The 12,900-nt window shown below is 36.0% G+C and overlaps 1 protein-coding gene across 3 annotated transcripts in view; it reads right to left on the reverse strand.

The window, feature by feature from the left end:
- Positions 1-12,900, reverse strand: part of SCAPER (S-phase cyclin A associated protein in the ER) — a 473,879-nt gene that overhangs the window by 341,581 nt on the left and 119,398 nt on the right. For all 3 annotated transcript variants that reach the window (XM_057544059.1, XM_057544058.1, XM_057544060.1), the window contains exons 7-8: positions 11,232-11,348; positions 1,725-1,885 (exon numbers count right to left, since the gene is read on the reverse strand). In XM_057544059.1, coding sequence (XP_057400042.1) covers positions 1,725-1,885; positions 11,232-11,348 — 278 coding nt within the window. The remainder of the gene's footprint in view (positions 1-1,724; positions 1,886-11,231; positions 11,349-12,900) is intronic.

A 12,900-nucleotide genomic window follows, 5' to 3' on the forward strand; every position in this document is an offset into this window, starting at 1 on the left:
TACTTAGTCTCGTTGTTTGCAATACAGTACCCCCACCTTCCAATGTGTCTGGTATCCCTCAGGTCAAATACCATCTTTTGTACCTTCTCTAGAAACTAAACCTCCAATATTCTGTAGGGTGAGAGAGATACATCTACTGTCATCCTACTACTCAGAGTTATGGGGAAGTAGGGAGGATTCGAGATTCTTCTTATAATCCCTACCTATACCCTCACTTCCAGAGATACCTGCTCCCACCAATTTCTGATCCTTTTGGAAGTTATGTGGATCAAATTGGATTGCTTGACAGTTTTGCCCACCCTCTGAGCTGAGGATTCAGCTAGCTTACTCAAATGTCACAACTGGTCTTGCTATTTTCCAACTTCCAAAAATTTGTTCATATCATCTCTTCTCCTGTCTCTTTTTCCTTAAGTCCTTTCATACCATTTTAGTTGAGTCTGGGGAAAAAGCAAAGTAACTGCATGTGCTCACTCTATCATCTTTATCAAAAATCAATTTTATAGCATATCATTACAAACTTGAGTATTATACCTACTGTAATTATAAATTACTTAAGATATATACCATAATTCACTGTGCATAACAGTGCATCAAAACCCCACAACTGAAAACCAAAGTGGTCCAAAAAAAAATTCCTTGGTATATTAACGAGTATTTTTAAGCCTAGTCATAATGAAGATCTATCATTTCACTTCAACCAAACGGGTCACACTCATAAATAATCTGAGAGTACTACTTTAAACAAAACCATGATACGTGCTAATACTATAATTCCTTTAAGTTATTTTGCAGTTTTGATTTTTTAACACATTTCTCTCAGACTTTCAAGACAAAGACACTAAACTTTATGATTCCACATTTTCCTACCTTTTCCTAAGAAAGAACTCATACCTACTCTCAATTTTCTACTTCTTCAATAGAGAAAGCAAGGGCAATATATTCCATAAAAGTAAGGTATATATCTGAAATAAGCCAATACAACTTACTGAGACCAAAATGGAAAAACAGCACAACAACAACAATATCAATAATGCAAATGTGGCAATACCTTTGTTATATCCAATAAAACATTTCTTTATGAACCAAAAAACTCCAAAGTGATCCTTCATTGAATAGAAAAGGAAGCAGTATTCTCAAGTTGTTCCTTAACTAATAAGACAAACTCATTATTACTTACTATCACTCTAAAATTCAAGCCTCTAAAGATGTATAAAAATCCACTCTGGATTTATGAAGGAAACTCCTATGGAATCAATTCAGATGAGTCTTCAGAATTACAGCCCTTCTATTTATTTTTTCCCCTTTATTATTCTGATGGTATGGAAAACAGATATGTGAGTAAAGATAAACACATGATATTATTTTAGTACCAAAACAGTATTTAAATATTAATGAAATGAAGTACTGACATGACATTTTAAAGTGTATACCACCTAGAAGATGAACTACTTTATTTCTTTTCTACTTTGTCTTATAAATGAACTGACAAAAGATATCATTCTCCTTACAGTTTACACAGGGCAAACCTGAGACTAGAATGATCTCCAAAAGTTTTCATACAGTTTTTAAGATGATTTTATGATTTTAACTAAGGCAAATTAACATATAAGTGATGCACAAAGATAAATATATAATGTTATTAGCACCAACTTCAAATAAAATAAATATTTCCACATAAATCTACTTGTCTAATACATAAAAAAGGTTGATTCAAAGTCACTTGCCATTTTTGCGGGAAGGCTTCTGCACTGTCATTGGTGGGCAAGATTGGGCAGGTGTTACATCCGAAGAAGCAGTAGAGCCTGTATGATGAGCCTTTACCTTGTCAGCCCAACTGACACCTGTGGGAGCCAGACGTGGAGCAGCCACTGTGCCAGGTGAACCCCTATGGAGAAAATGACAGCATTTAATAAATCAAATATAAGTTGAAATTTTAAATATACAGTTAATATATTTAAATTTTAAGTGCATTATGTGTGTATATGTGTATCCACATACATAGAATAACATACTACCATAGCAATTTAAGGCCAATATACTCATAAATTTATCTTGTTCTAGTACTTCATTACTATACCATAACATATTTATGGGAACAAATATAACAAAAAAGCTCTCACCAGACTGGTTTAAAAGAAAATTTCAGTTAAATGGGGAATCTTAAAAAAAATGCATATATTTTTTATTTAAAATTTTATTTTCATTTAAAACTCATGTCTTTTAATAATATAAATGTGCATTAATTTGCCAATTTATCAATGTAGGCATTATTAAAACAGGCTTTATTGTGTATATTATTTCATACATGAACCACAAGTATGATGCCTCATTGACAATGTCCAATTTTTTCTTTAAAATGGAGTGATAATTTAGTGACACCTATTAAATAATCTAAGTACACAATCCTCCTCAATTTTAATAATATTTTCCCCAATCTTTCACAGTTGTCCTATCCACTCCTCATTTGACAGCAAAATTTAACAGTTCACTTTATGAAAGCTTTCCAAAAACTTATCTTAGTTTTCAAAGAAACAATGACTCTTTTACACTCACATTTTAGTGGTTTACTTAGTATTTAAGTTGTAAGTTAGAATATAGACAACTTGAATAAACAAGTTTGGTAACTAACTGCATAGCCTAAAGCATTTAACTCAACCAGTAAGAACAGAATTGAGTGTATATACTAAAGTAAGCCTATAAGCCACAATTTTTCAGCATGCTTAAACATGTTTTACAATGATAATAAAGAGTGTCAATTAATCCAATGATATAATACATGGAGATCAGTATGAGAACCTTTACTATGCATGCATTAAAGACTTCCAGGTTAAAATAAACCATGCACTATACAATACCCTGAACCACAGACCAATGGACTGCATTACAGGGAAATTTCCCTTAAAATGGTGATAGAATATAAAAACATTTGGTTTTATTTGCTTATATGTCTTTCCCCCACTCCACTAAGGTCCAATTATTATAAGGTTCCAAAGTCCATCAACCTTCACCTAAGGCAATATTATCTAATAATCTCTTATGAAAGCAAAAAATTGGTTCTACTGAATAACACTTTTTGAGCTCTTAGTAAGGGCCAAGTATTGATACAATGCTAGATGCCTGTGATAGAGAAGATATGACAGCATCTTGCCTTAAAGAAGGTCATAATATAAGTACAAAGAGTAAACAAACATTAAAAATTTTAACACACTGAGGGTTTGAGGCGGCTGCTGTTGCGGGGCAGATAAGGCAACTCAGCAAGCCACTCCAGGAAGCCAGTCACAGGAGAGCAATGTTTTGGACCTGCCATCCGCTTATGACATACGGGATTATGTGTTGCAGAGACCCAGCCAGAAGGTCCACACTGAGGCTTTTAGTTCTGAGGGAGCCCTTTCTATTCCTTGCTCTTGTGATGTGGATCCAGCTGTGTGGCTGACAAGGTCTTGGTGCTCTGACCTGAGACTCTGAGGTGGGAGAGCTGAATACAGGACACTGCACCATCAGAGACCTGCCGGCCCCACATAATATCAATTGGCAAGAGCTCTCACAGACATCTCCATCTCAATGCTAAGACCCAGATGCACCCAACGACCAGCAAATTCCAGTGCTGGACACTCCATGCCAAACAACTAGCAAGACAGGAACACAAACCCATCCATTAGCAGAGAGGCTGCCTAAAATCATACTAAGTTCACAGACACCCAAAGCACACAACCACATGCGGCTCTACCCACCAGAAAGACAAGATCCAGCCCCACCCACCAGAACACAGGCACCAGTCCCTTCTACCAGGAAGCCTACACAGGTCACTAAACCAACCTCACCCACTGAGGGCAGAAACTGAAAACAACGGGAACTACGAAGATGCAGCCTGCAAAAAGGAGACCCCAAACACAGTAAGTTAAGCAAAATGACAAGACAGAGAAATACGCACCAGATGAAGGAGCAAAGTAAAAACCCACCAGACCAAACAAATGAAGAGGAATTAGGCAGTCTACTTGAAAAAGAATTCAGAGTAATGATAGTAAAGATGATCCAAAATCTTGGAAACAGAATAGAGAAACCATAAGAAATGTTTAAAAAGGGCCTAGAAGAACTAAAGAGCAAACAAACAAAGATGAACAACACAATAAATGAAATTTAAAATTCTCTAGAAGGGATCAATAGCCGAATAACTGAGGCAGAAGAATGGATAAGTGACTTAGAAAATAAAAGAGTGGAAATAACTACCGCAGATCAGAATAAAGAAAAAAGAATGAAAAGAATTGAGGACAGTCTCAGAAACCTCTGGGACAACAATGAACGCACCAACATTCAAATTATAGGAGTTCCAGAAGAAGAAGAGAAAAAGAAAGGGACAGAAAATAGTTGAAGAGATTATGGTTGAAAACTTCCCTAATATGGGAAAGGAAATAGTTAATCAAGTCCTGGAAGCACAGAGAGTCCCATAGAAGATAAATCCAAGGAGAAACAGGCCAAGACACATATTAATCAAGCTATCAAAAATTAAAAACACAGAAAAACATTAAAAGCAGCAAGGGAAAAACAACAAATAACGTACAAGGGAATCCCCATAAGGTTAACAGTTGATCTTTCAGCAGAAACTCTGCAAGCCAGAAGGGAGTGGCAGGACATATTTAAAGTGATGAAAGGGAAAAACCTACAACCAAGATTACTCTACGCAGCAAGGATCTCATTCAGATTTGACGGAGAAACTAAAACCTTTACAGACAAGCAAAAGTTAAGAGAATTCAGCACCACCTAACCAGCTTTACAACAAATGCTAAAGGAACTTCTCTAGGCAGGAAACACAAGAGAAGGAAAACACCTACAATAACACACCCAAAACATTTAAGAAAATGGGAATAGGAACATACATATCTATAATTACCTTAAATGTAAATGGATTAAATGTTCCCACCAAAAGACACAGACTGGCTGAATGGATACAAAAACAAGACCCATATATATGCTGTGTACAAGAGACCCACGTCAGACCTAGGGACACATACAGACTGAAAGTGAGGGGATGGAAAAAGATATTCCATGCAAATGGAAATCAAAAGAAAGCTGGAGCAGCAAATCTCATATCAGACAAAATAGACTCCAAAGATTATTACAAGAGATGAAGACGGACACTACATAATGATCAAGGGATCAATCCAAGAAGAAGCTATAACAATTGTAAATATGCACACAACTAAGGAGCGCCTCAATACATAAGGCAAATGCTAACAGCCATAAAAGGGGAAATCGACAATAACACAGTAATAGTAGGGGACTATAACACCCCACTATGGTCTCATAGACCACAATGCCATGAGACTAGAAATCAATTACAGGAAAAAAAAACTGAAAAAATACAAACACATGGAAGCTAAACAGTACACTACTAAATAACCAAGAAATCACTGAAGAAATCAAAGAGGAAATCAAAAAATACATAGAAACAAATGACAATGAAAACACAATGACCCAAAACCTAGGGGATGCTGCAAAAGCAGTTTTAAGAGGGAAGTTTATACCAATACAATCCTACCTCAAGAAACAAGAAACATCTCAAATAAACTACCTAACCTTACACCTAAAGCAATTACAGAAAGAAAAACAAAAAAACCCCAAAGTTAGCAGAAGGAAAGAAATCATAAGGATCAGATCAGAAATAAATGAAGAAGAAAAAAGGAAACAATAGAAAGAACAATAAAACTAAAAGCTGGTTCTTTGAGAAGATAAACAAAATTGACAAACCATTAGCCAGACTCATCAAGAAAATACGGGAGAAGACTCAAATCAGCAGAATTAGAAATGAAAAAGCAGAAGTAACAACTGACACTGCAGAAAAACAAAGGATCATGAGAGATTACTACAAGCAACTATATGCCACTAAAACAGACAACCTGAAAGAAAAGGACAAATTCTTAGAAAAGCACAACCTTCCGAGACTGATCCAGGAAGAAATAGAAAATGTAAACAGACCAATCACAAACAATGAAATTGAAACTCTGATTAAAAATCTTCCAACAAGCAAAAGCCCAGGACCAGATGGCTTCACAGGCGAATTCTAGAGAATTCATTTAGAGAAGACCTAGTAACACCTATCCTTCTCAAACTCTTCCAAAATATAGCAGAAGGAGGAACACTCCCAAACTCATTCCACAAGGCCATCATCACTCTGATACCAAAAACAGACAAAGATGTCACAAAAAAAGAAAACTACAGGCCAGTATCACTGATGAACATAGATGCAAAAATCCTCAACAAAATACTAGCAAACAGAATCCAACAGCACATTAAAAGGATCATATACCATGATCAAGTGGGGTTTATCCCAGGAATGCAAGGATTCTTCAATATATGCAAATCAATAAATGTGATACAACATAATAATAAATTGAAGGATAAAAACCATATGACCATCTCAACAGATGTGGAAAAAGCTTTTCACAAATTGAACACCCACTTACGAAAAATACGCTCCAGAAAGTAGGCATAGAGGGAACCTACCTCAACATAATAAAGGCCATATATGACAAACCCACAGCAACATGGTTCTCTATGGTGAAAAACTGAAACCATTACCTCTAAGACCAGGAACAAGACAAGGTTGCCCACTCTCACCAAGATTGTTCAACACAGTTTTGGAAGTTTTAGCCACAGCAATCAGAGACAAGAAAGAAATAGAAGGAATCCAAGTCCGAAAAGAAAAAGTAAAATTGTCACTGCTTGCAGATGACATAATACTATACATAGAGAATCCTAAAGATGCACCAGAAAACTACTAAAGCTAATCAATGAATTTGGTAAAGTAGCAGGACACAAAATTAATGCACAGAAATCTCTTGCATTCCTATACACTAATGATGAAAAATCTGAAAGAGAAATTAAGAAAACACTCCCATTTACCACTGCAACAAAAAGAATAAAATACCTAGTAATAAACCTACCTAAGGAGACAAAACACCAGTATGCGGAAAACTATAAGACACTGATGAAAGAAATTAAAGACGATACAAACAGATAGAGAGATATAGCATGTTCTTGGACTGGAAAAGTCAACATTGTGAAAATGACTATACTACCCTAAGCAATCTACAGATTCAATGCAATCCCTATCAAACTACCAATGGCATTTTTCACAGAATTAGAACAAAAAATTTCACAATTTGTATGGAAACACAAAAGACTCCAAATAACCAAAGCAATCTTGAGAAAGAAAAACGGAGCTGGAGGAATCAGGCTCCCTGACTTCAGACTATACTACAAAGGTACAGTAATCAAGACAGTATGGTACTGGCACAAAAATAGAAATACAGATCAATGGAACAGGATAGAAAGCCCAGAGATAAATCCACGCACATATGGTCACCTTATCTTTGAGGAAGGAGGCAAGAATATACAGTGGAGAAAAGACAGCCTCTTCAATAAGTGGTGCTGGGAAAACTGGACAGCTACATGTAAAAGAATGAAATTAGAACACTCCCTAACACCATACACAAAAATAAACTCAAAATGGATTAAAGACCTAAATATAAATATAAGGCCAGACTCTATAAAACTCTCAGAGGAAAACATAGGCAGAACACTCTATGACATAAATCACAGCAAGATCCTTTTTGACCCAACTCCTAGAGAAATGGTAATAAAAACAAAAATAAACAAATGGGACCTAATGAAACTTAAAAGATTTTGCACAGCAAAGGAAACCATAAACAAGATGAAAAGACAACCCTCAGAATGGGAGAAAATATTTGCAAATGAAGCAAGTGCCAAAGGATTAATCTCCAAAATATACAAGCAGCTCATGCAGCTTAATATCAGAAAAACAAACAACCCAATCCAAAAATGGTCAGAAGACCTAAATAGACATTTCTCCAAAGAAGATATACAGATTGTCAACAAACAGATGAAAGGATGCTCAACATCACTAATCATTAGAGAAATGCAAATCAAAACTACAATGAGATATCACCTCACACTAGTCAGAATGGCCATCATCAAGAAATCTACAAACAATAAATGCTGGAGAGGGTGTGGAGAAAAGGGAACCCTGCTGCACTGTTGGTGGGAATGTAAATTCATACAGCCACTATGGAGAACAGTATGGAGGTTCCTTAAAAAACTAAAAAGAGAACTACCATATGACCCAGCAATCCCACTACTGGGCATATATGCTGAGAAAACCATAATTCAAAAAGAGTCATGTACCACAATGTTCACTGCAGCTCTATTTACAATAGCCAGGAGATGGAAGCAACCTAAGTGTCCATTCACATATGATATGGAAAAAGAAGATGTGGCACATATATACACTGGAATATTACTCAGCCATAAAAACAAAAAGAAACTGAGTTATTTGTAGTGGTGGATGGACCTAGATTCTGTCATACAGAGTGAAATAAGAAAGAGAAAAACAAATACCGTATGCTAATGCATATATATGGAATCTAAAAAAAAAAAAGGTCTGATGAACCTAGGGGCAGGACAGGAATAAAAACGCAGATGTAGAGAATGGACTTGAGGACACGGGGAGGGGGAAGGGTAAGCTGGGATGAAGTGAGAGAGTAGCATTGACATATATACACTACTAAATGTAAAATAGATAGCTAGTGGGAAGAAGCTGCATAGCACAGAGAGATCAGCTCGGTGCTTTGTGACCACCTAGAGGGGTGGGATAGGGAGGATGGGAGGGAGACGTAAGAGGTAGGGGATATGGGGATATATGTATACATATAGCTGATTCACCTTGTTATACAGCAGAAGCTAACCCACCATTGTAAAGCAATTATACTCCAATAAAGATGTTAAAAAATATTTTTAACACATTGAAAATCTAATAATATAAGTATATGGAAGGTTCAGCAGTAACAAGAGATAAAAATGACTGTGACATGGTAGGGTGGGGTGGGCAGTGAGGGGAGCAGTAAGAAGCCATGAAGAAAGGGTAAGTTTTAACAGAAGAAAGATAACTGACCAAGTAAACTACTCACCAATCCTCACACTACACATCACATTTTAAGACTCACTCTAAAGAACTAAAGTCCAAACAAATTTTTGTCTTTAAAAACAAATTTTGCCAGGGAAATTTAAGGAAAACAACAGTGACGACTGTGATGAACAATATCATAGCTGACAGAGCTGTCAACAGCATTTTGGGCAAACAGGGGCTGACTTAAAAGGAAATGTTGAAAAAAAATAAAAAAATAAAAAAAAAAATAAAAAAAAAAAAAAGGAAATGTTGGAGAATGAGAAGTCCCTAGGTGGCTTTGGAAAGCTCCCATATATTCCTGGAAATGAAGAAGGCCCCACACATGTGCAGGGTTGTGTGCAATCCCAGGAAAGATCAGAGAAGGCCCTAATCTCTCACCTCTGACTGACCTTGAGGCTCTGAGGAAGCAGGAACTGACAGTAAAGGCAGAACTGTAAACTCCAGAGCACCAAAGACATAGTGATCACATGTAAGACCAGACAAGAGCTAGGAGATTTACTGGTTCAAGGCGATTTACTGGTTCAAGGCATTGAAGGAAACCTCTGTCAAATCATTAGTTGACAACTAAGATAACTGAGCAGAGACTTTGGTGACTACACATGACAAAGAACATAGACTTCAGAAAACTAGTTCAAGGAAGTCACTAAACAAACAAATAGTAATAAAACCACCACCACTAAACAGCCACAACAACAAATCCTGGAAACGGTAGCAATCTGATCCCCAGAGCTGTCACATTATATTATTTAAAATATCCAGTTTTTAACAAAAAAAAAATAAGATATGCAAAGAAACAGGAAGGTACGGCCTACTCACAGACACACTAAAAGAGCAGTAACTGAAATAGGTCCTCAAGGAAGCCTGAACTTTGGACTTACTAGACAAAGACTTTACATGAGCTATTATAAATATGTTCAAATAATATCTAAGAACAAAAGGCAACCACATCTAAAAATAAAGTATGATAACAACGTTTCATCAAATACAGAATATCAATAAAGAAAGATTAAATATAAAACAGAACTACATAGATGTTCTGGAGTTGAAAAGTACAATAATGGAAATGAAAAATTCACCAGAGGGGCTCAACAGCATAACTGGGCTTGCAAAATAAAAAAACAGCAAATTTGAAGAGAGGTAAAGTGAGATTATCTAACCCAAGAAACACAAAGAGAAAAGAATGCAGACATTTGAACAGAGTCTCCAAGACCTGTGGAACACCATCATGAGTACCAGCACAGGTATAGTGGGATTCCCAGAGGAGAGAAAGGGACAGAAGGAATATCTGCAGAAATAATGGACAAAAACTTCCCAAATTTGATGAAAAACATTCATCTACAAATCCAAAAAGCTCAACAACCTGAAGTAGGATAAACTCAGAGATCCACACCTAAATACATCATAGTCAAACTACTGAAAACCAAAGACAAAGAGAGAATTCTGAGAGCAGCAAGAGAAAACTGAGGCATCTCATGAAAGGATTCCCAATAAGAACAACAGTTTATATCTCACCGGAAGCCATGGAAGCCAGAAGGCAGTGAGAGGACATAGTCAAAGTGCTAAAAGAAAAAGACTCTCAACCAAGAATTCTATGCACAGCAAAACTATCCTTCAAAACCTGAAGAATAAGATATTCTCAGATAAACAAAAACTGAGAAAAAATGTCACTAGCAGACCTGCCCAATAAGATATATTAAAGAGAGTTCTTCTGGTTGAAATGATAGGACACTAGACAGTAACTTGAATCCACATGAAGAAATAAAGAGGACCACTAAAAGTAACTACATAGGTAAATTCAAAAGACAATACAAACTTATTTTTTCTTGTAACCCTTTTCTTCTCGTTGTGATATAAAAGTCAACAGCATAAAACAATAATTATAAAACTGTGTTGATGAGATTATAATGTATAAAGATATAATCCATATGATAATATGGATAACAGTTTATGATATATTTAGATCATTTGTTGTGAAAGAAATTGCCAGTTGATGTTACAAATCATTTAGCATGAAATATGTTTATGCGTTTTAACTTTTGGATCCTAATTATGTTTGAAAACATAACATTTCCTGAAACTTAAACTTTACTCTCCTGGATATTTTTATTCAAACAATTTCAAACATAAACAAAAACATATACATGGATATATTTATAGTGAAATATATAGTCTTATAATACTATATTATCCACAAAAAAATTATTTACTCTAATGCAAGCCTCAGTAGGCTTTTTTGAGTTCATCTCACCCAAAATTTAAGCTTCTTCGAGCATTTGACGTTACACTTATTCTATCTGTTGACGGACTTGGAATCACATGACGTCCTGGGGACATCTTCTTTACTTCCCATGCCAATGAAGTTGGTCTGCCAATTCAAGACATACAGCAGATTAACAGAGAAAAGGGGTGGCAGGGGGAGGGGTAATCTAATCTTTTCTCTTGGTTGTTAGTGCATGAAAACATAAGCAGGTCACAATTTTTCCCTAGTGCATTGTTTACCAGAAAGTTACCATATTACCAGTAAGTAATCCCAGATGATGCATGGTCCAGGATTTTCCACCCACTACAGCATATCAACATAACTGTAATTATCTAAAAAAGGGCTCTGGTGTTACAAAGACAGGATATAAACTACTTATATTTTAAAAACTTCCATATATCCAGCTAAAAACACATTAAAAAGACAATGGTACTAATTCTGGCTGCTTGTGTCTAATATCCTTGGAGAACTAAGTGTGTAGAACTGAGATCAAGGCAGAAATACAGTGGTGAGGGTTTAAATGTAGAATACACAGGAAAATATGAAGTCTTCGTCCTCTACCTCTTAATCACCGGTGAGAGTGACATCATAGACATTTCACTGCTCTTTGCTATAAAAGCTAACTATTCCTCCTTCCTCACTGGCCCAACAACCAATCAGTTGATAGGATGCACAATCTCTACTAAAATGTTTTTTCCGAAGCAACATCTTCTTCATCCTTATGCCCTCAATCAGACCTCCATAACTCCCCAAATCTCTTTGCCTCTTACTCTCCATTTAATCTAGTGATTGTGATTTTTTTTCTCATTAAAAAGTGAAATTTATTGTTAGAAAACAAGAAAATTCAGATAGATGATTATCCAAATAAAGTCTAAAGCTTGTGATAATTTATTGCTAAATCGCCTTTCAGAAAGGTTGTAACAAATTACACTTCCACCAGATGAAAAATGCCCATTTTACTTTAACCTTGCCAACAGTTGGTATCTTGTCTTAAAATTTTCGTTGACTTGTGAAAGAGACAGCATTGCTTGCAAAGTCTAAAATATTTACTATGTGGCACTTTACAGAAAAAGTCTGCTGACTCCTGTGCTAGAGTTTCAGTCTTTGATGAGTTCTTTTTCCTACAAGGATTTCAATAAAGATGTTTAGTTGACATAATTCAAAAAGAGTCATGTACCAAAATGTTCATTGCAGCTCTATTTACAATAGCCAGGACATGGAAGCAAACTAAGTGTCCATCATCGGATGAATGGATAAAGAAGATGTGGCACATATATACAATAGAATATTACTCAGCCATAAAAAAAAACGAAATGGAGTTATTTGTAGTGAGGTGGATGGAGTTAGAGTCTGTCATACAGAGTGAAGTAAGTCAGAAAGAGAAACACAAATACAGTATGCTAACACATATATATGGAATCTAAGGGAAAAAAAAAAAGGTCATGAAGAACCTAGTGGCAAGACGGGAATAAAGACACAGACCTACTAGAGAACGGACTTGAGGATATGGGGAGGGGGAAGGGTAAGCTGTGACAAAGTGAGAGAGTGGCATGGACATATGTACACTACCAAACGTGAAATAGATAGCTAGTGGGAAGCAACCACATAGCACAGGGAGGTCAGCTCTGTGCTCTGTGACCACCTAGAGGGGTGGGAT

The sequence above is a fragment of the Balaenoptera acutorostrata genome, chromosome 3 (genome assembly GCF_949987535.1).
Source record: "Balaenoptera acutorostrata chromosome 3, mBalAcu1.1, whole genome shotgun sequence".
In the NCBI taxonomy this organism is placed as follows: Eukaryota; Metazoa; Chordata; class Mammalia; order Artiodactyla; family Balaenopteridae; genus Balaenoptera; species Balaenoptera acutorostrata.